Raw genomic sequence first — 25,712 nt, forward strand, 5'->3', positions numbered from 1 at the left:
GGCCACAACAGAGGGAGGCCCGCGTACCACAAAAAAAAAAAAAAAAAAAGAATATAAGTTATTTTCATTTTTCTACTTTGTCATCCTCATTGTGTTGGATGTCCTTGGTCTTGTTTTCTTAGAGGGGCTAGATGGCCACAGGGAGCCTAAGCATCAAATCCTCACACAAGTCTTTAAAAAGAGAAACTACTGATTGTTCATCCTCTTTTTAAGAGCAAGAGAAATCTTTTCCAGAAGCATTCTAAGCAAAGTACCCCCCCCACACACACACACATTTTGTTGGCCAAGATTATGTCATCCATCCCCTCCTACAACAGTACCTGGCCTGGTGACTGATTTAAAACTAATCAGGATTCACATCCCAGGTGCCAGCGTGAGGCTCCCCTAAAGCACAGGGCTATGGGATACCAGACCCAAATTGGAGTTAACCTCCAAGATACTCAAAAGGGTGCCACACAGGTTTATAGCAATGGTTCTTACCTGGAGTCACTGCATCTGGATTTTGTTGCTGGTTCTGCCTCTGCCTATGTATAAACAGAAGGCTGGTCCATTAACTTGTTTCTTGACCCATCTAAAATGGGAATACTGAATACCACTGTGCTAGACCATGGCTCAGCTACCGGGACCCCAGGTTTCTTGTCCTTCAGAGAACCAGGAGTACGGGTGGGTCTCTGGACATCATTCAAACAATGGACGTTTGGCCCAGTGATCAGGGCTTGGTCTTTTTAGTGCTATTGCCATCCCTGCCAGCTGCTATTCATCTCCTCATTGGTCCATCTCCCCCAGAGCTGTTGTATCAGTATTAGGGATCCTCACCGACTTACTTCCCTTCAAGATCCAGCCAAGGGTGGGCCTAATCACTGTTGGTTCAACGGCTTTCTCTCACTTGAGAAGATGGGCTTTGATGAATGGAAAGCAAGACATTTCTCTGGAGACTGTGCTAACCATTGCAAAGTTATCTCTGAACTTACATTCCTTATCAAACCCTTAAACATAGGCTGACTTTTAAGTCTGTCAAAGGGAGAAATCCGTAACAGGGAAGGGAAATTGTCCTTTGCCTTTCCTGTCCTCTTGGGTAAGACAGTCATGAGCAGAACTTGAAAAACCCTCCTGTACAGTTCTGTACAATATGAGGAGGATTGAGGCGGACCTGGGACACCATACTTACTGTAAGAGTGTCCAAAACCTGCAGAAGTAAAAATTAGTTTAGCTTTTGACACATATATACACAAATACATAATCTCTAAGGGGAAAGTCCATATATAGAGATGTCCGCACAACTATCCCCTCTTGTCCTAAGTATTGTTCTCCCTGTATTTTTCTAGAAAGTTTAGTTTATCACTACTTCTGTCCTCTGGCTTTTGTAGAAATACACAACTTATCCCTTGCGACAACCTAGCCTTAAGAAAATTCATTTTTGACAAGTTGAAGCAATATTTCCTGAAGTAAAGTGCTCAGAGCAACTATTTCAAAATCAACTAGGGTGTGTATTTGAAATAAGGATTTAGTGTGTCTCACCCCAGACCTACTGAATCAGAGTTTCTGGGGTGGGTCTGAACTTCTGCACTGTCTCAATCCAAATTGGGGAACTACTGAGCTCAAGGAAAAAGGGCACTGGCTGGACTTTTCTAAAATGAAATAATACCTGCCTCATCGATTGTTGTGAGAACATCTATATGAAGTAACGGATGCCCAGTCGGTGACGTACAGCAGTCAGCCCCTACAGTCATGCCTGGCACAGTGTAGGTGCTCTACAAGCATTTGTGAACAAATGAATCAATAAATAACTGCATTTTGTGGGCGGCCCTTCTTTCCCTCTAAGGCCAATCTCAAAATGTTTTCACTTTTAATAAAAACATAACTCCAAAAGCATTGAAAAGGAATGTATCTCTTGCTAAAGTTGTTATTTTCCAGGGAACTAATGTAAGAAAGTTTGCATTACACAGTGAAGCTCCCTAAATACCCTTTTAAAAAATCTTTCTCCGATTTCCCTCCCTGTGGCAGCTGCCACCACCTCTTTTCCTCTGTCTCGTGAGCATACCCTCCTGCAATTACCTTCTCTGCCTCTCCCCTCCACGGGCCAAGGCCAAGCCAATCTTTCCCATTCCAGAAGCCCGCTAGAGGCCCATCTATCCCTCTAGGCACATTTGGCACCCCTGTTGCTCCTAGCCACTCCCTCTCATCAACCTGCTCAGCAAATCCAAGAATCTTCCCCAGTAGTCACCCTCCATAAAATGCCGGGGGTGGCAGAGTGATGGGGAAGAAAGGGTAGTTTTAAATAGTAATAATTTATTTCCTCAGTCACTTGGGAGCTCATTAATGGGTAGTTACTTACTTTTATGCATCACTGGAAATGGTGTCTTCAATTTAACTACACTGTGAAGCAGGTGGATTTGTTTTTTGTCCTGGACCAACAGAAATATCTAAGTGAACTTAAAGGGTCCCCCAAACTAAACTACATTGTTACAATCCCAGCAGGAGGCTGACAAGAATAGGAATTTATAGTGTGTGAGACAGTGGTTCCTAATGCCAGTCCTGTTCTTGCCTGAGTACTTGGCAGTGAAGCAAATTACTGAACAAACTTAAGTTCCCCCTAGGATTAGCAATAATTCCTAAAGAGCAAACCTATTCCTGGGCCTTTGGCAAGGAAACCACATTGACCAGAAGAAACTATACCATGCAGTCTACAAGTTATGTTCCAAATCACTTTTCTTACATTTTGCCCAAGGAGAAAATATAAGAAGACCAATAGTTGGAAATGAGAGATGAATTTCCTATCCATCTGTCAAGATATTGTGTGACTGTCTATTTCTGCCTTATCCTAGGAGGTATCATATAACCACTCTTGGAAAAGAAAAAAGAAAAAAGAAAATCATGCCTTAGAATGTAAAGCTCCAGAGCATAAGGAAAAACTAGAAAGTAGAATTTAAACTTGAACAGTTGGGGGAACACACGTTAAACTATGAGAATGGGGCTTCCCTGGTGGCGCAGTGGTTGAGAGTCCACCTGCCGATGCAGGGGACATGGGTTCGTGCCCCGGTCCGGGAGGATCCCACATGCCGCGGAGCGGCTGGGCCCGTGAGCCACGGCCGCTGAGCCTGCGCGTCCGGAGCCTGTGCTCCGCAACGGGAGAGGCCACAACGGTGAGAGGCCCGCGTACCGCCAAAAAGCCCAACAAACAACTATGAGACTGATTTGCCCCAAGGAATCCGGTGGGTCTGTTCCCCTTGTGTGTTATGCTTCCTGCTGTCATGTTTAGGTTCCGGATTCTTTTGCTCTCAGGTTTTGGTGGAAGTGAATCATCATTTCTAAGAAATGAGGACTGCAGTGATTCACCGGCAAGCTTATAATGCCACTAGGAACTCCTAAGGAGATCTGACTTTTACCATCTGGCTTCTACCATCTACTGAGTGATCCTGGCCAAAATACTCATTTCTGAACCTCTGTTTGCCTACTGAGAAGACAAGAATTATAGGTGTTCAACCACCTCACAAAGGTTGTTGTGAGGCTCACATGAGATGATAAAGGGAAAAATGCTTTGTAAGCAAGATTGTATACACAGTCTGTACTGTACATTGTAACCAGGATCCTAGCAATTCCACTTCACCATTAAGGTGGCACTGAACATATGTGGGTCTAAGAATGTCCCCTTAGCCTCCCAATCTTGGAAAACCACCTCCGAACGGTGTACACTTGTCTGGAAAGCCAGGGTTTGAACGCGTTCAGGGAAACCTAGGCCAGATTGCAAGAGTATCTGCCAGGGTCTGTGTGGAATGTTATTTTCTGAGCTGACAACATACGTTGGTGTTGGTGCAGTTGGGGTAGAGTTCCAAGTCAAGGCTAGGGCTGGGATGTTTCAAGGCGAATGGTTTTTTTTTTTTTTTTTTTTTTTTTTTTTGTGGTATGCTGGCCTCCCTCCGCTGCGGCCTCTCCCGTCGCGGAGCACAGGCTCCGGACGCGCAGGCCCAGCGGCCATGGCCCACGGGCCCAGCCACTCCGCGGCACGTGGGATCCCCCCAGACCGGGGCGCGAACCCGGCTTCCCTGCATCGGCAGGCGGACGCGCAACCACTGCGCCACCAGGAAAGCCCCCAAGGCGAATGGTTTTGATTAGGGATGTGTCTTGGTGTGTGTTACTGAGAGCAGCTTCTCCTTTCACCTCCAGCAGGATAAAGTCCTCGTGCTCCCCTTACGCGCAACCGTTTCTCCGGGTCTTGCCTATTTCCGTCGGGAACACGCGTGCAACGCCCCCGCCAGGTTCGGTCCTAAGTAGCCCTCAGGACACAAAAAGCAGCTAGTTTCTACGCTGTAATGAAGAGTCCTGGTAGGAAGATGAATAGATTTAGCCGGTTGATGCAAAGCTTTGGTGTTTTCTCTGCCGTTCCTTTTCTCCACTACCTCTACTAGACAAACTGTGACCAAGTAACCCTAGGGTCCCGTGGGCGGGGAGCGAACCAGCGTATTCGGCATATGAGGAGGGGCTGTCAAGTGATCCGCAAAGAATCTTGCTTCTGGATTCACCCAACAACCGTTGCAGTATCCCAAAGGGCTTCCTCGGTGACCCCTCTCTGTCATCGTACCCTCGTCTCTGCAGCTAAGCCCTTCCACGGCAGAAAAGAGAAGGGGCCGGAGAAGTCCTCCTTCCAGCTCCCCCCGGAACCCCATCCCACGCACCCCTACGCCCTCGGCCCCGTAACCCCCGCCACGCAATGATCTGCATCCATCCTTTACCTTTTCCCCCCAAGGGAAACAACTCCAACCTCCGGAACAGGCAGACGACTGGTCTGAAAGTGATGGGGGAAACCTGTTTTAAAGAGGCCGGTTTCCAGAAAGCCTCAAGGGTTTGCCGCGGGCCTCTACGCACTTTGCCTCCTGCCGCAGGGGTCGGCGGGGCGGGGCGGGGCCGCCGTGGCTCCGCCCTGCGCGCCGTCCCTTTCTCCCGCCCCCGGTCCGGCGGCGCCCAGACCCCAGCGGGCGGGCTCATCCGCGCCGCACGTTCCGCGGCCTCCGCTGGCCGCGCGCCCGGGGGCTGCAGTGGCGGCCGCCGCGGCACCGGGCAGAGCCCCGCGTGTGCCCGCGCCCTCACCCCGCGACCGCCGCCTGGGCCGGCGCAGGGCGAGCCCGGGGCTCTCCATGCTGCCGGCCCCGGGGCTGCGGAGCCGGCCGGGTGGCTCCTGCGATGGCAACGGAAGAGGAGGAGGCGGCGAGAGGTGAGGCTGCGGGCGCGTGGCTCCAGCTGCTGGAGCGGCGCCCGATGCGCTAGGGGCGCCCGGGCCGGGCTGGGGGGCGAGCGGCCGGCACGGCGACGCCAGGTGGGCGCACTTTGCGGGGGGGTTGTCCTCCGGCCCGGCATCGCGTGCAATGGGCCCCGGGGCCAAGGTCGTCCCTTGCGGTACAGGTGCGGTGCGTCACCCCGCGCATCCTCCCCGAGAGCGGGAGGCGGGGAGTGACGCCCGCGATCGCCGCCGGCTTTCGGACTGCCAGCAGCCCAGTTTCTTGGCCCCGGGCCGGACGTGTCGGCGAAGGTGAGCTGGCGAGGGACCATGCACCCTGTGATGGCGAGCAGCCTGCCCCCGCCCACCACTGGGCGTTCACTTCGCCGTCTGCAGGGAATGCTGTGCGGACGTCTTAGATTTCGTTTTTCCCGTGTATAAACCAGTTGCCAGCAGCCATTAAAGGAGCTCGGGCTCTGCGAGCCCATCCCCTCCGAACTGGAAATACTCACTTCTGTTCCCTTCTTCAAAAACTGCCCAGCGGCAGACGAGCGCGGGGAGGCAGGGCTCCCCGCACTTCTTACTCTCGAAAACCACAGATTGCACCGCAACAGCTCTCTGTCAGCGAGAGGCGGCTCTTGTGCCACTACAGCTTTAGGAAAGCCATCAGTGGAATTGCTTTGTTTCGTTTTATATTTCTTTGGAGTTTTTGTGATTTGAGCTGGAAGCGTTGCTACGTCTTTTTCCTCTCTCTGGTATTCACTGGCGGTCTCTTCCGTATGACTACTCATAATTATGGGCTGATCATAAAATATTTGTTACTTAAGACGAACAGGAGGCAGGAAAAAAAAACATAAAAATAACTAAAGGAAGACTGGCAGAGAGAAGTTCAGGGAAGCAGTTTATTAAATCTCCACTTTCCTTTTGGAATATTGTGATGAGTGTAGATACTTCTCTGAAATACAGCATGATGAGAAGAGGTGCTTTTGAAAAATCTAATACAGTTGTGGGGATTTGGATCATGGGGAGATTTCTAAAATTCTGTCATGTGAATATTTGAAGTCTTTCTGGACGATATGAAGATGTGAGTAAGAACTGGTTTGAAAAGAGAAGGCAGTATGCATCGTTTTAAGCTCAGACATCCTCTCTGCTCTGGCTGTGACTGAACTCTGCCCTTTACTCTGTCACCTGGGTTAAGTTATTGCTATTTAGCCTTAGTTTCTTCATCTGTAAAATGGGGATAATTATAGTATCTGTCTTACAGGATTGTGATGATTAAATGAGATATGAATATATTTAAATACCTGTAAAGTGCTTAGCTCAGTTCTTGGGAAATAGTAAGTACGCCGTAAATATTAGCTTAATATAGTTATTAATTTACAGCTTCAATTTGCTTTGTGAAAGTAATGAATCTCGTTTAGTCTGTTAAGAAAGTGTTGTTGCACACAAGCTAAAATTGGCCAAATTGAAAGAATATTTGGGCTTTTCTGAAAAAGAGAGATGTGAAAATATACCTACCAATTCAAAACAGGGCTTTCACCAGGTAAGTCTTATGACAAGTATTTGGACAAAGTTTACTGATATTTAGCTGAATACCAGATGTTAACTTGGGAGTGATCAACACTAATCTTTCTTAGGTAAGAGGAGCAAAGTTTCCCTGGGGGCCGGATGGGCCAGCATTTATTGAGGTCCTATTATGTACCAGGCATTTCATGAGGGAGACCTTCTGTGGCCTCACAGCAGCCCTGTGATGTAGGAGATATTATCTCCCTTTCATAGATGAGGTGAGAAAACTTGAGGCTGTAGCCAGAAATTGACAAACCTGAAGTTAAAATCTGCGACTACTGCCTGGGCTGCTCTCCTTTCTTTCCTGTCTGGCTGGATGGTTGATGAGCAATGTGCTCACTTCCAGACGCCCTCTTTATCTGAAGAGGGAGAAAAAAAATACTGTTACAAGTTCTCCCATTCCTGGAGAAAAAAATCGAAAACAAAACAGAATTCTCTATGTCAGAATCCAGGGCCATGGTTGTCTTCCCTGGCACAAAATCCTTGCAGATTCCTTTTTCCTAGGCAATTTGACATTCAGGCCCTCACGGTAAAATAAAAATCTGGGAATTCCCTGGAGGTCTGGTGGTTAGGGCTCTGCCCTTCCCCTGCAGGGGCCACGGGTTCAGTCCCTGGTCAGGGAACTAAGATCCTGCGTGCTGTGCAGCGGGGCCAAAAAAAGAAAAAAAAAATCTAAGACTGGTGTATGCAGAAACCTCCCCGTGGTTTGGCTCCACTGCTGAAAAAACTGGGGGCCTGGTTTTGAAGATGGCCACCCAAAATCAGCTGGTACATAATTGCCTGCTCACTTGTTTTTGACAGGCTTATGGTAAACACCAAGATTAAGCAAGCTGTCAAGTGCCTGGGCGTCCTCCTGGTAACTGATTCCAGAATCCTTGGAGTTAGGAAGCGGGCAGTCTTGGGGGAGCAGCACATTTCCCACGACTGACTGCCAGCCTTGCTCTTCGGTCTAGGCATCTGAGGGGCAGCTTTCTCACCTTCCCTTCCCTCCACCCCCATCTTTTACCGTCCCATGTTCTCACCTGTGACGTTATCAGACCCACCTCTTTTGAGGTGTAGTTATAGTGGCGTAAGTTCATTTTTGTGCACTTCTGCAGTTATAGTGGCTTAAGTTCATTTTTGTCATTCTTGACATCAAAAGTCATGTCCTAATCAACTGTGCATAAACTACTTTTCCTGGCCTAGATCCTTAGGCAGAGTTTCAGCCTGACGTGCATTACTCAAGATAAACCAGGATGGACTAAAATTACTTTTCACATGTTTTAGGGTAAGGAAAGAGAGAGGAAAAGAGAGAAGGAGGAGGAAGAATGAGGAGAGGAGGGGTGGAGGAAAGAGAGAGGAGGAGAGAGAGTTAGGGAAGTAGCCGGGGAGAAAGGGTGTAAAGGGGAGGACAGAGCGGGAAGAGATGAGGGAGAAGGAGGTGGAGGAGGGGATGGGGAAGTAAAGAAAAGGAGCACTGGGGGAAAGGGGGGAGGGCTGAGGAGGGATGGAGGTGAGGAGAGATGGGGGAGAGAAGGAAGGGAGGGTAGGGACTGCCACCCATCAAAGTTTGACTCCAGGAAAAAAAAAAAAGAAATTTAATGTTTAAAATAGATGGGAAAGCCAAAATATTCGTAAATACTGTGATTTCAGCGTACTTTTTTCCTTGTGGAAAGACTTCCTGGTTCTAAAAAGCATGATCTTTTTCTGTGCAATGAACATTGATTAGAGCATCCTTTCGAAACCTCTCCCTTTACATAATGTTCAGGACATCGTAAACAATGAAATGACATTTCATTCTATAGCCCTGATTTCAGTTGCCCCATTGAGCTGAAGACCTCCAGTTTTCCACCACGACAGCTGAGTGACGCAGGTGCCCGGGATCTGGGTCAGCATCAGCACCACCAGGGGCTCAGTGAGGCAGGTGCCCCGCAGGAGACAAGCGTACCTGAGCCATCTGCCTTTGCTTTGAGACAGTGATTTCTTGCTCTGGTTTTTGCAAGTCTGCTGTATGGAATGGCTCCCCCCAAATCTCAGCCCTTCTGTACCCGCTGCTTCACCCAATGCCTCTCTCCTTCCGGGTGGCAGGAGGCTCTGAGAACTTAGAAGAACCTACAATTGAAGCTCTTAGTGGAGCTGCGACCCCAGGTGAAAGATGTTCTTTGCAGTAGTGCGTAGTGTTTCTGGATAGTTACTGCTGATTTCTGAAGCGCTTGGCTGTGCACGCGCCCCACCCTGTTTTCTTCTCTTACTCGGGTGAAGTCACATTTACTGGTCTCTGACACGTAGTGTTATATCACTTTAGGCTATAATATCTCGTTTACCCAGCCTCCAATTTTTAACCTTAAAATATTTTAAAACTAGTTAAAGTATTTAAATCAGTCCAGTTATATAATGTTAAAATTCTCATTTGAAAATACTTAAATGTTGGTTGGCATGATAAGAAATTTGTCATTTATCTAAGTAAATTACCGGTATTTCGTTTCTCTAGTCTTTAATCTTATGATTTAAATCTCTAGGTAGTATCTTTACAGAGAGAGAAAAACAAAGAAGACTGAAGGAAAAGGATAGAGAGAGACTCATTCTTCCTCTCAACATGGTTTGCATGATAGGATACTTACAATTGAGGGTCAAGATGATTGCTATAAAACAGCAATTTCCAATACATTCCAAATGTTTTACTTACAATATTTTATTAATATTTTTACTTAGGTAAGAAGTATGCTTTACTGTATATTCTGAGCCTATTACAGGGAAAGTAGAGAAGCATCCATCGACTTTCTCTTCCAAAACATCTCCACTGTGTCTCCCTTACACATACTAGACTCAGTTATGTGCCTTTCCCCATACGGTTTAAACGGTCCCACGTCCAGGCCTCTGCTTAGGCTGTTCGCTGCTCCTGGACTGTCTTGCCCTCCCTCCACATGGGCCTGTAGGAGTCTTGAAGGCCGAGCTCAGGAATCACTATGTTTCATCTGCCTGTGGAGCAGAGGATCTGGTGTAGGAAAATCAGCACAAGCTTTGGAGCCAGGCCATTGGGAATGTGAGTGCGAGTTTATATACTAGCTATGTGACCTCAGCCAAATTATTTAACTTCTCTGAGCCCCAGTTTCCTCATCTATAAAATGGGGGTTAAAAAATTACCTAACTTGGAGAGTTATGGTGAATTAAATGGGATGATTCCAAACTATTTAGTGAAATCTGAAGTTCAACAAATGATTTTTCTTCTTCTTTTCATGAACCCTTCCCAGAACTTACCCCATCCCTAGATGGAAATGAGTCTCCCCTTCTATTTCCACACTGTAGATTTTGGTGTGCCTATGAGAACATTTGTGCCTGCTTTACGCATCTTAGCTCCATCCTTGGGTGGCACATCCCTAGGAGAGCAGGGTTGGTTCTTGATTATCATTACAATCTTCAACTCCTTGTACCTATTAAGTACCTAATCAAGTTTTATCGATTTCAAGTGAATATTGGTTTGAGGTACAGGCAGGGCTGGTTCATTCATAAAGTATCCATTCAGTACATACTTACTACTGTTCTAGGCAAACAGAGATAAAGAAATGGATAAGGCAAGCAAAAGGGTTAAGATGTATTAGGCAAGGTGAAAAGCCTGATGTGTCGTATAAGATAGACCCGAGCAAAATCTATAGTTTAAACTGCTAGGAGTAAGCCTCCTCACCCAAAGTTGGGAAAAAGTATATCTAGTTTGTGGGGGAGGGACTCAGAGAAGGCTTTTAGAGAAGAGGTCAAGTTTAGTATTGATGACTAGATAACTGTTGTGGAGGCAGCCCAGAAGAGGGTCATCCAGGACAGAGACTAGGCATGGATATGGAAAATTGTCAGTGATGTGCTTGGAAAAACTGATGCTAAGATCCTTTGGGTCTGGCCAGGAAAAGGGAAAAGGAAGAACTGACCTGTCGTTGTCTTGTTAGTGCCACCGAGGGCTTCCCCTCCCATGCTTATGATGCGGCAGGACAGTTAACACAGAAAGCCTGAGTTACAGGCTGGTGATTTGCCTTCTCTCCAAAAGGAAAGATCCATGCATCTTCTTTTTGGTCCCTGGCCAGCAAGAGAGCTTTTGTATCACCCTGAAAGTCTACTTGTGGCATATTTCTGATCAGAAAGAAAAAAAATCAGAGGTCCTGATTCTTGGCAGATGATTAGTTGTACGGTCTTAGCGTTCACTCCAAGTGCACCTGGGACACTACTTTCTCTCACTCTTTTCCCTGAAAAAAAGTAGCTGCTTGTATCTTTAAATCCATTTCACATTCTTTCTTCTGAAAAGCATCACTAGTGCTATTTCATTTATTCCCATTGCAGCCAGTTGAGAAGCAGGTTTCTGGACTTCCATCATCTGTTCAATGTAATGACCTATATTGGTCCACTGTCCCCATCACTGACGTGCCCCTCCTATGGACATGTGCTCCTGGCCTGCTCTCAGACCCTTCCCATGCAGCTGCACGGGACAGGGCTGCACCAGGCTCTCAACCGTGACTTCCAAAACAAACAGTGAAGGTTTATAAACCAAAAGGAGTCCATTGCCATGCAAGTCAGAACATGGTCCTAATGTGAAAAGAGCACTCCTGGAAACACCTGTGTGTGATAACATCAGAAGACGTTCTTATTTTGATTCAGACACCGTGCAGAGGATCTCTGGCTTAGAAGTTACTTGAAAGCAGAAGCTCTTATATATGTATCAACATACCTCTGCATCTTTTTTTCTTAGGAGAGGAGAATATAGGGAGAAGAGATTGTTGTTGAGCCTGACGGTACCAAAGCCATATGTATTTTATAGAAATACAGATTGTAAAAGAGAGATCAGCATGCCATGAGCAGAACTGAAATTGAATGCTTTTCACAGCAGAGATCAATATATGTTTAAAGGCATAGAAGATAGTGAAGATTAGTAATTGTGTTGTCAAAATCTAGAGAATAGTTTTTACTGAAAAAATTGAAGGCAATCTCCGGCTCTACATTTGTCTTTCTTCCCAGCTCCCTGGTTGGAGTATTGGATTTCCTCTCTGAGTTACGTGGTACCCAAAGGTAGGCAGTGCTTACACTACCAGGGAGACAAACCATATTGCTTTGTAGGGAGGCCATCTCTTCCGGAATGAGTCATCCAGGCAACAACACTGACCTAGAAAAGAGAGACCAGACTCAATCTTCCAGGCATCCTGGGGCTAGTGGTTTCTTTAGGACAATTCTCTTTTCTTTACTTTTCAACTTGAGTTCAGCTAGAGCTTTTGGCTTGTCAGTTCCTTTCAGCAGCAGTAACCATTGCCACCTCTGGGACATGTGGTCGCAAACCAAGCAGCCTGATCTTAGAAGGACGTTCGAATTCACACCTCAAATTTTAGAAGACATCTAGGCCGAATTCTTTATCAAGAGGTTTTAAAATAATTTTTTGTTAGCTATTTGTTTAGGAAGAGCCCGAAGGCAGCTTTAGATTCTGATCATCATTATAACTATGGTATGCTATCCATAGATAATATTAAAGTCATAAATGTCATGTTGGGTTTTATTACTTTTAAAACTCATATTGTGTTTCGGTTTTAGGACTTCAGCGTTTTCCTGTTTCAGTGGCAGTGCTTCTCCCCCCCACCCCCTTTTAAAGGGTCTTCTTCTTTCTAGAATAATCACCATTGGGTGAAAAGATAGACAAATATTTTTGTGAACACTGACAAAATTTTTTTTCCCAAAGTTAACCGAAGGTGTCTTACTTTGTTGATACTTTAGATGTGAGGAACCATGATATCTTTTGTAGGTTAGGTATCGAATTTTGCATATCAAATCATACCTGACTAATATTAATCATGATAATCGCCTACATCGTGTCTTCTATGTACTCATAACCTGCAAGCGTTGTATTTTCCTGTGTAACAATGATGTGAGGGAGCCCATCAAAATCTAAATATGTTTCTGTGACTTTTGGAGAAACCTGCTGATATTGAAAATGCTGAACCCTGCATTCTTATGCATGAGGATCAATCAGGCCTGGACCAGGTTAGGGGAATTTTCTGTTTCAGTGTGGAACAAATTCTGAATGAACTGCTTTTTCTTGCTTTTGCCATTCCTGGATTAGGTTATAATGCCTCTGAACGATTGGCCTTTTCTGCAACAGTCTTCGTCAGGGAAGCATTCTTAGGTGCTTATATCACTCCGACTATATTCTGCATCATAACTGCGTAGTTTTCCATGACTCCGATTTCCTTATAGTCATCATGGGTGTTTCTCTTCCCCCTTTTGCCCCATTTCAAAAGCTTAGCATAGATCATTGTCACTTTTTGGCTCTTCTAAAGAGTGAATAATTCTTAACCTTTATTGAGGATATACTATGTGCTAGTTGTCTAAATGCTTGACATTCGTATGATTCACAAATCTTCAGCAAATCTGTAAAGTCGGTACTATTATTGTTCCATGTTTCTGATGAAGAAATTGAGACACAGAGATTTTAAGTACATTGCCCAAGGTAAAGTTTGCATAGTAAGTAGCAGAACTAGGATTTGAACCCAGGCAGACTGGCCTCCAGAGCTTTTATCCTTTTCTTCAAAGCCTGCTAGACCCCTGGATGAGGTGCCATTTCTGTGATGTTCTGAAGTCTAAAACTGAACTTCTGTTGGGAGGGGGTGTGGAATACTGGCCTACTTTTGGCTTTGGAGGAATGTGAGCTCTTTCACCTAAGAATTGTGTGATCTTTGGCATGTGTACCAGTCAGGGTTCAGCCAGAGGAGCTGAACCAGTAGGAGACATGTATATTAAGAGATTTATTACAAGGAATTGGCTTATGCAAATGTGGGAGCAAGCCTGGAATTCGTAGGGTGGGCCATCAGAAGAGGCAGGCTGGAGCTCTCAGGCACAGACCGAAGCAGCTGTCCATAGGCAGAGTTTCTTCTTCAGGGAGGCCTCAGCTCTGTTTTTAAGGCCTCTCAACTGATTAAATCAGGCCCACCCATGTCGTCTAGGATAACCCTAGATAACCCTAGGCCTACTCTAACCCTGACCCTAATCTAGGACAGTCACCCCTATTAATGTCAACTGATTATGGAGTTTAATCACATCTACAAAATGCCTTCAGCAGCAACACTTAGATTCGTATCTGACCGAGTGAATTGAGGACTGGAGCCAGCCAAGCTGACATGGCAAAAAGACCGTCTCAGCAAGTTCCTTCATCCCTCTGAGCCTGTTTCCTCGTGCGCTAAACCATCGCCATAGGGCTGTTGTGAGGACTGTACGAAATAAGGTACGTAAAGGTCACGGTGCCTGGCATGTAAAGATTCAGCGCAAGATTATTTAATTGGTGGTGGTGGTGGAAGTGGGGCTGCTGACAGCAGCAGCAGCTGTGACCTCGCCCAGCGTAGTGACTTAATCCCCTTTTTCTATCACTCTCCTGACCAGTCTGGTTTACCGCAGTGAGTGCTGCCTAACTGGTGTTCCTGCCGAAAATCTCTTCTCATCCGTTTTTTTCTCAAGACTATATTGGAGAATTAAAGTAGCTCACTACTCTCCATCTTTGAAAAAAATGTCTTCCTGCAATCCAGACCCACTGTTTATCGCTTTCCTCAGTATATTACTGCAGTAGTGTAACTCCCTCCCCCGAAGGTGCTACCCACCACTTGCTTGCTAAAAGCTCGTGGGATGGAGGACTGCCTTCCCCAGTGGCATCGAGGGCTTTGGTTTTTGTTGTTGCTTTTGAATTTCTGTAGTGATGGAGAGTGGGACATGCATGAGAACTGCTTCTCCGAAAGAGGCTACTGTATTTAAGTTCTGTTTCTTTTATTGAAAGTGTAGTGTAACACACAGCTGGGCATCTTGTTTCACACTCTGGGCCTCAGTTTCCTCAACTGTAAGGTGAGTGAATTGGACAGGATAATGTCTTTTGTTCCCTTTCCCTCCTCTTAGCCTTTTATTGCAAATTAAGAAAATCAGGTGTATATTTTTAGGGTTTTATATTGTATAGTAATTTTTATCTTTTTGAGCAAAAGTTGTTTGTTTTTTTCCAGATCAAAACAGATACTTAAAAGGCAGTACTTTTGAGTATAGGTCAATCAAACAGTAGTTGAATCAAATAGTAAATAAAGAATTAGCCAAGAGAATCTTCCACTTCCCCACTCTGTCAGATGAGAAACAACTCGTTAACCAATGAACGAACTTAGGAACCGTCAAAAGTCTATAGGAATAACATCTTTGGCATTGAACGTCATACAGCAAGCGAGTGGGCTGTGAACCTTAACATTTAAGATCACGTTCCAGATTTAATTCATTGAAATGCGTGAATGATACCTTTTCCCGATAATTTGTCCTTTTTTTCCATTTCACCGCACCACCAGCAGCACTCAAGCCTTTGGTTAATACCTGGTAGAATCCCAGGTATTACAGGAGGATCGATCAGATTTCCAGTTCCATGAAGGAGCGGTCTCTGGTCACCATCATATTCTCAGCCCCTACAGCACGGTGTCTGCTTCGTAGGAGCTTGATGAGTATGTACTGATGGCACGATATGCAGGATGTCCAAGGGCCACAGCTGACAGGTTCCACTCACCAGGTGACTAGGCCAGTAGGGGACTTGGCTAGCTCTTTTCCTCCCATGCCCTTTCTACCTGTTGTGTCGTACCTGTTCTGCTGCAAACTGGGGAACCGTTTTTTTAGCTCATTCTAAGGTTTAGAAGCCATAAATTTCCTATCCTCCTCCTCCCACTCACACCCATGCAATTGGTTTGTGTTCCACCCTGAACACTGCGGCGCCCTCGTGACCAGACGCGGAGAGCCTTAGCACATGCCATGCAGGAGACCCAGGGCACCTGCTTATTTTAAAGCCATTTTTAGTACCTAGTCAGATGGGAAGGATGTAAGCAAATCCACATGTTACCTCACACGTGCTCTGGAATACAAATGCCTTTGCACAGAGCAAGCCTGGGGGGATCCCTGGCCCCTCCTTACTAGTAGCAGGGATGTGTCGTATAGGAAACCAGGTTCCCCTCTGGCCCATTTTAAGCCAGGAGGCCCAACACAGTCCATGCAGCGAACGCAGCTTAATCCCTGAGGCTCTCTGACACCCTTGCATTGTTCACTGTCATACTCCCAGACTGCTTTCCCCACCCCAGAGTGGATCCTTTCTCCTGTCTGCTGAGTGATTGAGTCCACTCTGACCATTCATATCTCTTCCCTAGTGTCAACCTTTTACCTACCTCTGTGACTCTGACTTGAGCTCTCACTTTGTCTATGCTGTATTTGGTCACAGTGAATAATTCCCTGCTCTTCCCTCTTTGGCTTTTTGTTGTTGTTGTTCAACACGCCAGCCAGACATTTGGTTTGAAAATGTAAACGTCATGCTGGTCACTTTTGCAGATGGCATATTTTAAGGAGGCTTAGTCAATCTGGTAGACAGATTCTGAATCCAAAAAGATGTTGATAGGGTGATACCAAAGAAGATTAAACTTAACAACAAAAAAAGGGCCAGCACCTCAGTGTAAAACAAAATGCAGATGTATGAAATGGTAAAGATGTGACTTAACAGCAGCCCGTAGAAAATACAGATTTGGGTTTACTCCAGAAAATCCCTACCTGGGAGTCAGGAGACTTACGTAGCAGTCCCTCCTCCATCAATGTCTGGCCGTATGATAAAGGGCAAGGAACTTAATCAACTATGGAACTCTTGTTTCTTTCTTGGAAGAAGAAGGAGCTATACTAGACCATCTCTAATGTCAGTTGCGGTTCTAAAATTACATGAATGAATCAACCGTTTAAATTTTATTTATTTATTTATTTATTTTTTGGCTGTGTTGGGTCTTTGTTTCTGTGCGAGGGCTTTCTCCGGTTGCGGCGAGCGGGGGCCCCTCTTCGTCGCGGTGCGCGGGCCTCTCACTATCGCGGCCTCTCGTTGCGGAGTACGGGCTCCAGACGCGCAGGCTCAGTAGTTGTGGCTCACGGCACCAGTTGCTCCGCGGCGTGTGGGATCTTCCCAGACCAGGGCTCGAACCCGTGTCCCCTGCATCGGCAGGCAGATTCTCAACCAGTGTGCCACCAGGGAAGCCCGAATCAACAGTTTAAAGTGAAGGCCCAATGTATAAAATAAAAGCTAATGCAGTCGTATACATAATGAAAGTATAATCAGAACGTTATCATTCAAAGTTCTACTCTCCTCTCTGTGGAGGTGACAATTCTTGGATGTTGAGTTCCGATCACACCACGCATTAAAGTATTTTTAGCCAAAGTATGTTCAGAAGAGAGCAACCAGGCTAGTGACAAGGCAACCTATGGGTAATGTTTGAAAGAATCACATGGTTTGGCTTAGGGGAGAGAAGAATTTAGGATGAAAGTGTGGGATATTATGGTTGTCCACCAAAGTTTGAGGGGTTCTATACTATATACAAGCCATCTGACATGCCACCTCCTTCCTGAAGCCTGGAGTGCTGTGACCCAGAGTTCTCCAAAGATACCTTCCATTCCACTATTTCTATACTTATCTGACTGAACTCTTTGAGGGTGAATGCCATGTCGTACTTATCCCTGCATCCTCTCTAGCTTCTAATGCAGTGCCTTGCACAATAGTAAGTATGCAAGTACTTGCAACTGAATTGAAACTTATTAGACTTATCAGACATAGGGATGTTGGATAGAAATTAGAGAGACTTTTTGGCTTTCCAATAAGTAAACTTTTCAAATAATAAAAACGTCTTAAAATAACATGGATTGGGCTTCCCTGGTGGCACAGTGGTTGAGGGTCCACCTGCCGATGCAGGGGACACGGGTTCGTGCCCCGGTCCGGGAAGATCCCACATGCCGCGGAGCGGCTGGGCCCGTGAGCCATGGCCGCTGAGCCTGCGCGTCCGGAGCCTGTGCTCCGCAACGGGAGAGGCCACGGCAGTGAGGGGCCCGCGTACCACAAAACAAACAAACAAACAAACAAAAAATTACATGGATTACTATGTAATCCATCGCACAACCCATTCATTAGAATGGATAAAGTTAAAAAGGCTGACAATGCCAATTGTTGGTGAGAATGGAGCAGCTGGAACTCTCAGACACTTCTGGTGGAAATGTGAAATGGCAAAACCGCTTAGGGACACAGTTTGGCAGTTTCCCCAAAATGTAAGCATGTACCTACCTTGCAACCCATGTTCTATGTCTAAGTATTTACCCAAGATAAATGAAAACATTTGTCTAAGCGGAGACTGGTACATGACTATTTGAAGCAGCCTTATTTACAATAGCCAAAAATTGGAAATAAGCCAAATGGTCATCAACAAATGAATTCCGTGGATACACAGAATATGATACCCACCCAAGGGGAAACAAATTGGCAATAAAACCGCACAACAACGTGGATGAATCTCAAAATCATTATGAGGGAAAGAGGCCAGACTCAAAAGGGTATGTCATATGATTCTATTTATATAAAATCTAGAAAATGCAAAAATGGTTAAAAAACTAAAAGCAAGTCACTGTTTGCCTGGGATTGGGGTGGAGGGAAGGGCTTGGGGAAACCTTTTCCGGGTTTTTCCATGTCTTAATTTCATGGTGGTTTTTGATATGTGGAAATTTTAACTTTTTAATGTAATCATTTCTTTTGTGGTTTTTACCTTTGGCCTCATACTTTGAAAGTCCTCACTTTAAGGTTATGTAAATAGTCACATATTTTTTTCTTTACACTTTTATGATTTTATTTTCCTACATTTAACTCATTCATCCAGCACAAATTTATTTTGGTAAATAGAGATCTCATATTTTCCAAATAGGTAAGGAATTGACCTAATACTAGTTATTGAATAATCTGTCATTTCCTCAATTACTGAGTGTGGGTGGTGTGTCAGGGATTGTTTTAAGCTGGGAATACAGACATGGTCCCTGCCCTCAAGGAGCTGTGTCTGGTGAGAGAGACTGACTAGTGACAAGATAATTACAGTGAAGTGGGATCAGCTCAGTGATGGTATCAATTACAAGGTGCTACTAGATTACATAGAAGGGGCCCCAGTTAGGTGGCAGGTTTGGGGGGCCGTGGTCAGAGAGGGCTTCTTGTAGGAGATGACATGTCTGGACAAGTAAGTTTATGTTAACCTGATTTGGGAACAGGGCATTCCAGGCAAAAGCATGCCTGGAGAAGCAGAGCCAGGGAGGAACGTGGCATGACTGGGGACTGTCACTTAGTGCTTTGTGCCTGTTGCCTGGGTCACGAGTAAGAGAGCGGCACGCGGCTCCGAGGGAGGCCGAAAGACTTTGTATTTCACGACATCTTAAATTCAGCGGGGAGCTCTACACCTGAAACTAACATAACATGGTAAGTCAGCTATACTTCAATTAAAAAAAAGTTCAGTGGAGAGCCACAGTTGAATTTTGAGCAGTGAAATGCAATAGTCAGAGCTCTTGTGCAATGATCACACTGCTGGTGGTCTGCATATTGAGCAGTGTACTGCTTTTTTCACAGCAACGATCACAGTTTTTTTTTTTTTTTTGTGGTATGCGGGCCTCCCTCTGCTGTGGCCTCTCCCGTTGCGGAGCACAGGCTCCGGGCGCGCCGGCCCAGCGGCCCTGTTTTTTTTTTTTTGTGGTATGCGGGCCTCCCTCTGCTGTGGCCTCTCCCGTTGCGGAGCACAGGCTCCGGACGCGCAGGCCCAGCGGCCATGGCTCACGGGCCCAGCCGCTCCGCGGCATGTGGGATCTTCCCAGACCGGGGCGCGAACCCGGGTCCCCTGCATCGGCAGGCGGACGCGCAACCACTGCGCCACCAGGGAAGCCCTCGATCACAGTTTTGAATTATGTGTTTGGTTATCGATGAACGTCTCAGGTTACCTTCTTCCGAAGCGGCGGGAGAAATTTCTTGTTTACTAATTATATGAGGATTTTCATGCGGAGATCTGCATTATCTGATACTATACTTTTGGTTTAATCTAGCTCTGTAGCCGCCCCTTAATTTTACTCGGACCTCAGTCATCTTTAACAGTTACATCATCATTCAATCTGACCGTTTGTGTGAGGGTAGAGAGAGGCGCACATCGGTATCCGTTTAGATCTTTTGCGTGGCCATAAGCCCATTATACCCAATTCAGAGAAGTAATAAATGTCCTACCTACTATCTGTCCAGCAAAACTTCATAGATTCCAAGAGGCTTCAACATTTATCTCATTTTTTTTTTTCCTTATCAAAGCTCTGCGAGGGAACTCTAGTATGTATCATAACCTCTATTTTACAGATGAGGACTCCACAGAGAGGGTAAACCACTCACACGAAGCCACACAGTGAGGGGGGGAAGCTTGGACAGAAGTGCTCTTGGCTGTGCCTGGTTCGCCTCATGGCCGTTCAGTCCCACGGTCGGTGAGGTGATGGGCGGCTCACGTGTGGGAACCAGTGTTACTGCAATGGGGGCTGAACTTGAGCTAGGCTCCATGAAGGCCATACAGTCAGGAGGTTCTTCCCTTAGGAGAATCCTCAGAAATCAGTACGGGTTGTCAGGTTACTTCATCACTCCCCATGAAGAAGCAGTGCTTTTGGCAGACTGTGGCTATTCCCTGCCACAGACAACAACCTTTTATGGACTCTGTGGTGTCACAGTTCTTTCCAAAGCATTAAACATGGTACCTGATGGGTGCTTTCAATCGGTTATCCAGCGTGGCCGCCACTTTCAGAAATCAGAACAGTTACCTGCTCTCCCTGCCTCCTCAACAAAGGGAATCCTCTATAGGCAGGTAACGCTTGTGGAAAATTTCTTCTTGACTCTTCCTTAAATACTTCGCCAACAGACCTCTCTTTCACACACAGTTTAGGACAAGGGTCAGTCTGGACTCTTGTGCATTTGATTAGAAACTCCCTGTCGCTTCTCTTTAGGAAAACATTAAGATGTGCCATGAAGGTGGCTCAGTATGTTCTCATATCTTCAGCAACAACAAGTTCATGGTGTCAGCCGTCTGTATTTGCTCTTTGGGTTTAAAAAACAATATAAGAAGGGCCGCATACATGACTCTTCAAATAGTGGTATAAATTTATCCTTTCAAAGAAATGCCCAAGGCTTGTGCATAACACAAAACTTTGGGGGGAGTATTTATTTTTTCTAAATTAAAAAAATAGTATGTGTTAATTGTAGAAAATTTGAAAATTTTTATTTTCAAATAATTTTAAATTAAGGAAAATAAATGCATTCACCATGTTCTTTATTTTCTGTATTCTGATGCTTTGACGTGTGGGACCTTGCTGATTCGGGAGGGACTGCCCCTCCCCGGATCAGCCCATTGAGAGTAAACAACTTGCCCTGTGAGTGCGCTTGTCAAATACCACACCAGCCAATCCAGAGCCCACGCCCCGGCCACCTCCTTTATTGGGATCTCACACTCTGGGCTACTGTCTACCTGTCCTAATTGCCCCTGGGCCAGGTACCAGGCAACTAGGGACAGCCCCGATGGCCCACAGGCTGCTGAAATCATTCAAACTAGCCCAGACTAAACCTGCTCAGCCTGTCTTGCCCATTCCTTCCCACAGAAACCACAGTAGAGACTCTTACCCACAGATGCCCCCCTCGCTCTGCCTCCTGACTGGCCCTGGTGCTTTCCCCCGTGGCCCCACGCGGCCTGGCACGCCCCCTCCTCCGGGAACTGTGAGTGGCAGTCTGCCCTTTCGTTGGCAGCTGTCTCCTGATCTGTTGGCCTTAGTGTACCTTAAATCTTCTATTAATATACTGTATTTTTAAACAATAAAGAAACCCAAAACATACAAAATTTAATGTGTCATATAGCATTTACTGTTTCATAAATAATTGGAAAACATTGTATTTAAAAGCTGCAGAGTGGTCCATCACATGGTTGCAGCCTAGTTTTTTAGTTGTTCCCTTGTTTGTTGATACCTTTAGGTTGTTTTCAGGTTTACACAGTTGAAATATTTTAATTCATTTCTATGTACAAAAGCCTTTATGTACATCGTTAATATTTTTAGGATAAACTCAAAGAAATAGAATTTCTGGGTCAAAGGATGTAAGTAGCTTTGTGTCCCGTGATACAGTTTTCCAAATTGCATTTTAGAAAGGTTATGCCCGTTGTCATTCCCACCAGAAGTATATGAAACTGTGAGAATGTCTCTCTTCCCACCTCTTCCCCTTCTTCAAGACTCCTTTGTGGGTACGATAATTTATTAGGATTAGTCAGTTTGATACGGGAAAAAAAGGTTCTCTTTTCTCATTTCAGTAATTCTCAGGTGATCTGTAATGTGGTCAACCTACATTTGAAGGAATGACCATAGTGGGGTTGTGGGGGCTAATCACTCTCTCCTGTATTTCAGAACTAGGAAGTGAGGTTGGCGTTTATTTGAGCTTCACTGCCTTTTCCAGACGTTATTCCCCTCTGTCACTTAATGACAGGCATGCCTTGGAGATACCGCTGGTTTGGTTCCAGACCCCTGCCATAAAGCTAATATTGCATTTAAAGTGCGTCACAGGAATTTTTTGGTTTCCCAGTGCATATAAAAGTTATGTCTAGGGGCTTCCCTGGAGGCGCAGTGGTTGAGAATCTGCCTGCTAATGCAGGGGACACAGGTTCGAGCCCCAGTCCGGGAAGATCCCACATGCCGCGGAGCAACTAAGCCCGTGCGCCACCACTACTGAGCCTGCGCGTCTGGAGCCTGTGCTCCGCAACGGGAGAGGCCGCGACAGTGAGAGACCCGCGCACCGCGATGAAGAGTGGCCCCCCCTCGCCGCAACTGGAGAAAGCCCTCGCACAGAAACGAAGACCCAACACAGCCAAAAATAAATAAATAAATTTATATTTTAAAAAAGTTATGTCTATACGATACTATAATCTGTGCAATAGCAGTATGTCTAAACAATGTACATACCTTAATTTTGAAGTACTTTATTGCTAAAAAGGTGCTAACCATCGTCTGAGCCTTCAGTGAGTCATAATCTTTTTGCAATAGCAACATCAAAGATCACTGAGCACAGAGCACTGTAACAAATATAATAATCATGAAAAAGTTTGAAATATGGCGAGAATTACCACAATGTGATGCAGGGACATGAAAGTGAGCTGTTGGGAAAATGGTGTCAATAGACTTGCACTCTGCAGGGTTGTCACAAACCTTCAGTTTGTAAAAGACACAATATCTGCCAAGTGCAGTAAAACAAGGTGTGCCTGTACCTTCATTTAGGTTTTCTGTTTATTCACCCCTCTTCTATCCTTATTTTAATCATCTACCCCTTGTGTTCTTAGACATTCTCCTCTCCTGCCCATCCCCTGATGTCATCCTGGCTGACTTTGGTCTTTCTTCTCTTCCCCAGCATACCCCATCGTCACTGCACTGCAGTGCCCCCTTGGGCACCTCGTACTTGGCCCTTGAATCAGCTGCAGATGCTTTACCTCTGAATCCCCAAGTCTGAACTTCTCCCTGCTGACCATGGTCTTGTATTTTTATGACTCTCCCACTTAATACAAACATTCCAGCCACCTGCCTGTTCTTTCAGCTCCTTTTTGGTGTCCCTTGCTTTCCTACCAGCCTGTGCTCTGTGATGCACTATTTTACTACAGTGGTCCCTTGAACAACAGCGGGGATTGTGGTGCCCTACCCTCCACGCAGCCAAAAATCCTTGTATAGCTTTACAGTCAGCTCTCTGTATCTATGGTTCCACATCCACAGATTCAACCCACTGCCGACTGTGTAGTACCCTAGTACGTATTTAGTGAAAGAAATCCTTGTATAAGTGGGCCTGTGCAGTTCAAACCTGTATTGTTCAACGGTCAATTGTAGGATGTTGTAGGCATCACTGATTCATTTGTTCTTTTGACTTTCTGCATACTTCCCTGGCTAGTGACTGGCCTTGGGCAAGTAAAGTCACCTCTTTTCTCTGCTTTGGTTCTCCAGCTTTTAGACATCTTGCTACGTTTGAAGTCAAGGCCAAGAGTATAAGATTTCCTCCCTCCAGCCTACGCAGCAGAGGTGGATCCTTCCGTGATGCTTTGTTACTGTATCTGAGATACGTGGTCGTTGATCCTTAGGTGGGACCCTGATCCCCATGTGGAAGGGTCTTTGGCTTTCCCTGCTCACGCTTGGCAGCAAAGCCTTATTTTCCCAGCCAAGCCGGAAAGGGTTCAGTGAACAGCTCTGAGTACAATCTTCATTACAGAAATAAATAGGAACCCAGGTAAGAAGTGAGCCATTCAGACTGGACAAAGGTGGAATGCATTAGGATAAAAGTTGTAGCTTATCATGGGAAGACGAGTTCCTAGAAGAGAGAACAAATGTGCCCTCTGCCTTAGTGCCGATCGGCCAAGAAACAAAGGGGGCTAAAATGCAGTGCTAGGTAACTTCACTAGCTCCCTGCTACCTGGAAATCAAGCTCAGACTCCTCAGGAGGACATCCAGGGCCCTCCACCAGCTAGCTCAGTCTATGTTTCCAGCTTGATTTCCCAATGTTTCACACTGTACGCAGCCATACGGATCTACTTGCTATTCCCTAATGGTTCATATATATTCTTTTTTCTTTCTGAACTGTAGGTATGTCTTACAAAAGTAAGACATGACACTTGTAAAATTTTAGAACAATACAGAAACGTAAAAAGGAAAAAAAGCTTTAATTGGCCACTCAGACAAAACACTTGGAAACATTTCACTGTCTTTCTAGATTTTTTTTCCCCCTGAAAATACATTATCTTAGTTTCTTGATATTATGTAGTCTCTGTGTCTTTCATCCTGCTTTTTAAACTAAATGTTACATAAACATTTTCCATATTTATAAAACCCATAAACATTATTTTTTGTCAACAACAGAAATTGATTTCTCATGGTTCTGCAGGCTGGAAGTCTGAGATCAGGGTTTCAGTGTGGTTGGGTTCTGGAGAGAATGCTCTGATGGTGCAGCTGGCCAGCTTCTTGGTGTAGCCTCGTGTGGCAGAAAGACAGCCAGCTCTCTGGCCTCTTCTGATAAGGGCACCACTAATCCCATTCTTGAGGACTCCACTCTCAGGATCTAATTAACCTCCCAAAGGCCCCACCTCCAAACATAATCACATTAGGGATTAGATTTTATATGAATTTTGTGGGACACATTCACTCCATAACAGCATCCAAATGGGTGCTAAGAAAAAATTAAAATTATGTCCTCTTATTTCTGCCTCACGTTGCCTATTAACAAACCAAGTAGGGAGTGCCCATCACCTGAGAAGGAGCATGCTCCTCAGAGCCCTGTGTGAGGTGGTGCAGCAGGAAAGGAGAGATGGGAGAGCAGCTTGCTGCTGAGATTCTCTTGAGTGATGGAGATCAAAGCCTTCACTTTGGGAAGCCTGTCAAATAGCTGAAGCTGTGACTCTCCAACTTCACAAATGATGATACATGTAACAAGTTTCTACTGAAGAGCTGTAAGGGTTGGAAAAAAAATGTTTATGGAAAGGGGCCAGACAGACTCCCAGGCAGAAGGGCAATGGGGGTATCAACCAAGAGTAAAGCACTTTCAACCTCTCTGGTCCACAGGTCAGGTTAAAATTCCAGACCCTCTGTGTGGAGAAAAGGGAACCCTCCTACACTGTCGGTGGGAATGTAAGTTGGTACAACCATTCGGGAGAACAGTATGGAGGTTCCTCAGAAAACTAAAAACAGAATTACCATATGATACAGCAATCCCACTCCTGGGAATATACCCAGACAAAACTATAATTCAAAAAGATACATGCACCCCTCTGTTCGTAGCAGCACTGTTCACAATAGCCAAAACATGAAAACAACCTAAATGTCCATCGACAGGTGAATGGATAAAAATGATGTGGTACATATATGCAATGGAATACTACTCAGCCATAAAAAAGAACAAAATAATGCCATTTGCAGCAACATGGATGCAACTAGAGATTATCACACAAAGTTAAGTCAGAAACAGAAAGGCAAATATATGATATCACTTATGTGTGGAATCTAAAATATGGCACAAATGAACACATCTACAAAACAGAAACAGACTCACAGACATAGAGAACAGACTTGTGGTTGC

The 25,712-nt window shown here is 45.4% G+C and overlaps 1 protein-coding gene and 1 long non-coding RNA gene across 13 annotated transcripts in view; one reads left to right on the forward strand and one right to left on the reverse strand.

Moving 5' to 3' along the window:
• The window catches only part of LOC114486478 (uncharacterized), a 15,746-nt gene extending 10,890 nt beyond the window's left edge, over positions 1–4,856 (reverse strand). For 2 of the 3 annotated variants that reach the window (XR_003680290.1, XR_008617673.1), the window contains exons 1-2: positions 4,731–4,856; positions 4,159–4,320 (exon numbers count right to left, since the gene is read on the reverse strand). This is a non-coding gene — a long non-coding RNA (uncharacterized lncRNA). Of the gene's footprint in view, positions 1–480; positions 525–4,158; positions 4,321–4,730 lie in introns of all 3 variants that reach the window. The other variant, XR_008617674.1, reaches the window with a different exon arrangement.
• Positions 4,857–5,096: 240 nt separating this feature from the next.
• Positions 5,097–25,712, forward strand: part of BMAL2 (basic helix-loop-helix ARNT like 2) — a 133,086-nt gene continuing 112,470 nt past the window's right edge. For 2 of the 10 annotated variants that reach the window (XM_055085524.1, XM_055085525.1), the window contains exon 1: positions 5,097–5,209. In XM_055085524.1, coding sequence (XP_054941499.1) covers positions 5,179–5,209 — 31 coding nt within the window. In that variant the 5' untranslated portion in view covers positions 5,097–5,178. Of the gene's footprint in view, positions 5,210–6,121; positions 6,997–13,835; positions 14,001–25,712 lie in introns of those variants that run through there. The other 8 variants (XM_024128994.3, XM_055085520.1, XM_055085526.1 and 5 more) reach the window with 6 other exon arrangements.

The sequence above is a fragment of the Physeter macrocephalus genome, chromosome 6, assembly GCF_002837175.3.
Source record: "Physeter macrocephalus isolate SW-GA chromosome 6, ASM283717v5, whole genome shotgun sequence".
Taxonomy (NCBI): Eukaryota; Metazoa; Chordata; class Mammalia; order Artiodactyla; family Physeteridae; genus Physeter; species Physeter macrocephalus.